The sequence below is a fragment of the Cyprinodon variegatus genome, unplaced genomic scaffold, assembly GCF_000732505.1.
Source record: "Cyprinodon variegatus isolate N-32 unplaced genomic scaffold, C_variegatus-1.0 Scaffold587, whole genome shotgun sequence".
Lineage (NCBI taxonomy): Eukaryota > Metazoa > Chordata > Actinopteri > Cyprinodontiformes > Cyprinodontidae > Cyprinodon > Cyprinodon variegatus.
In genome coordinates, this window is record NW_015151040.1 from 316,042 (window position 1) to 317,336 (window position 1,295).

Here is a 1,295-nt window from a genome sequence, read left to right on the forward strand (position 1 = left end):
ATTCGATTTCATCCTGGACACTACAGAAAATGGGCTAACAGTGTTAAAAACCGCAATTTTCCTTTAAACTGTGAATTATACACTATCACGAGCTCTGTTAACTAAAGCAGGTGAAATATTTATTACTCACAACCTCTTAACAAAAAAAAATATATATATATATATATATAGTTCCTGAACTTTCCATTTTAGGGTCTATAAAGCGGAGATACTGCGGTGATTAAATAACTGGATGAAATATTTAACTTAAAGAACATTTTTACACATAAAATAACCTGACAGCAAAAGCTTGATGAGTGTAATAATGTTTTTAAATAACCGCTAAGGCATCAGTTTCTTCTAAAGTCCAAATAACATGGTTAATATTTCCTACAGCAGTCCATTAATAGCATAGAAACGTATTAGAAAAGCTTACAGGAGACACCAGGAGTTTTATGTTACCTGTCTAATGACAGGCTTCCCTGTTTAGGTTGGTGGTCTATCTCTGGTGTGGGGGATTCCCCACGTAGCACACATGTACAGTCTTACTTTAGTTATGTCATCTCCTCTCAGCCACGGCCTCATCTGTGCACACAACACAGATGCAATGATTAAAACTGTGACCTGCTCATTTTACTGTCCGTCTTCCCTCATTTAGCTGCTCTTCTCTGTTCCGGTGTTCCTGCAGCTTCGTTGACAGATGCATGCAGCTCGGCCTGCTTAGACTCCTTCACCTGGAAGTTCATTTAGACAAGCAGATCAGGGAAGTATACTTAATATCAAATGGGATCAAAATGTATACGGTATGAGTTATATTTCATAGGGAATAGGTTTGTGAGAGAATTAACGCCACCGTTCCTACCAGTGGGAGCTGCTGTGTGCGTCCTGCCGCTCTTGATTTGCAGGTAGATGGTGTACGTGTCATAAGCAAACAGAATACCGGCGATCAAGCCGAACACCTGGGAAATATAACAAAATACAAACTTCATTAATACCAAAACATACAGAAAAATCCCTAACTTGAACTTCCAAAAGCATTTAAAGACAATTACAAGGTCGGCTTTCTATCACCTGAAGAACATTTCCAGGATTAAAGGACTAATGTCGCTAACCTGACCCCGCCAGATGGATTTGCTCCGCATATCCATCTGGAAACCTTCTGTAGAAGTAATTTTTGGAAGGGGCGAAAATACTGGTTAGCTGATTGGCCTATGTTGGTGATAGACGGGCCAAATAAACCAATCAGATCAACGAAGCGTATGACGTACTAACAGAGCGACGACGAAAACACACCCACAAGCCAGGCAAAAGCCAAT

General features: G+C 40.0%; 1 protein-coding gene across 1 annotated transcript in view; it reads right to left on the reverse strand.

Moving 5' to 3' along the window:
* Positions 1 to 150: 150 nt before the first annotated feature.
* The window catches only part of plp2 (proteolipid protein 2 (colonic epithelium-enriched)), a 23,387-nt gene continuing 22,242 nt past the window's right edge, over positions 151 to 1,295 (reverse strand). Inside the window, exons 4-5 of the mRNA XM_015392343.1 lie at positions 842 to 938; positions 151 to 713 (exon numbers count right to left, since the gene is read on the reverse strand). Of these exons, the coding sequence (XP_015247829.1) occupies positions 700 to 713; positions 842 to 938 (111 nt within the window). The 3' untranslated portion in view covers positions 151 to 699. The remainder of the gene's footprint in view (positions 714 to 841; positions 939 to 1,295) is intronic.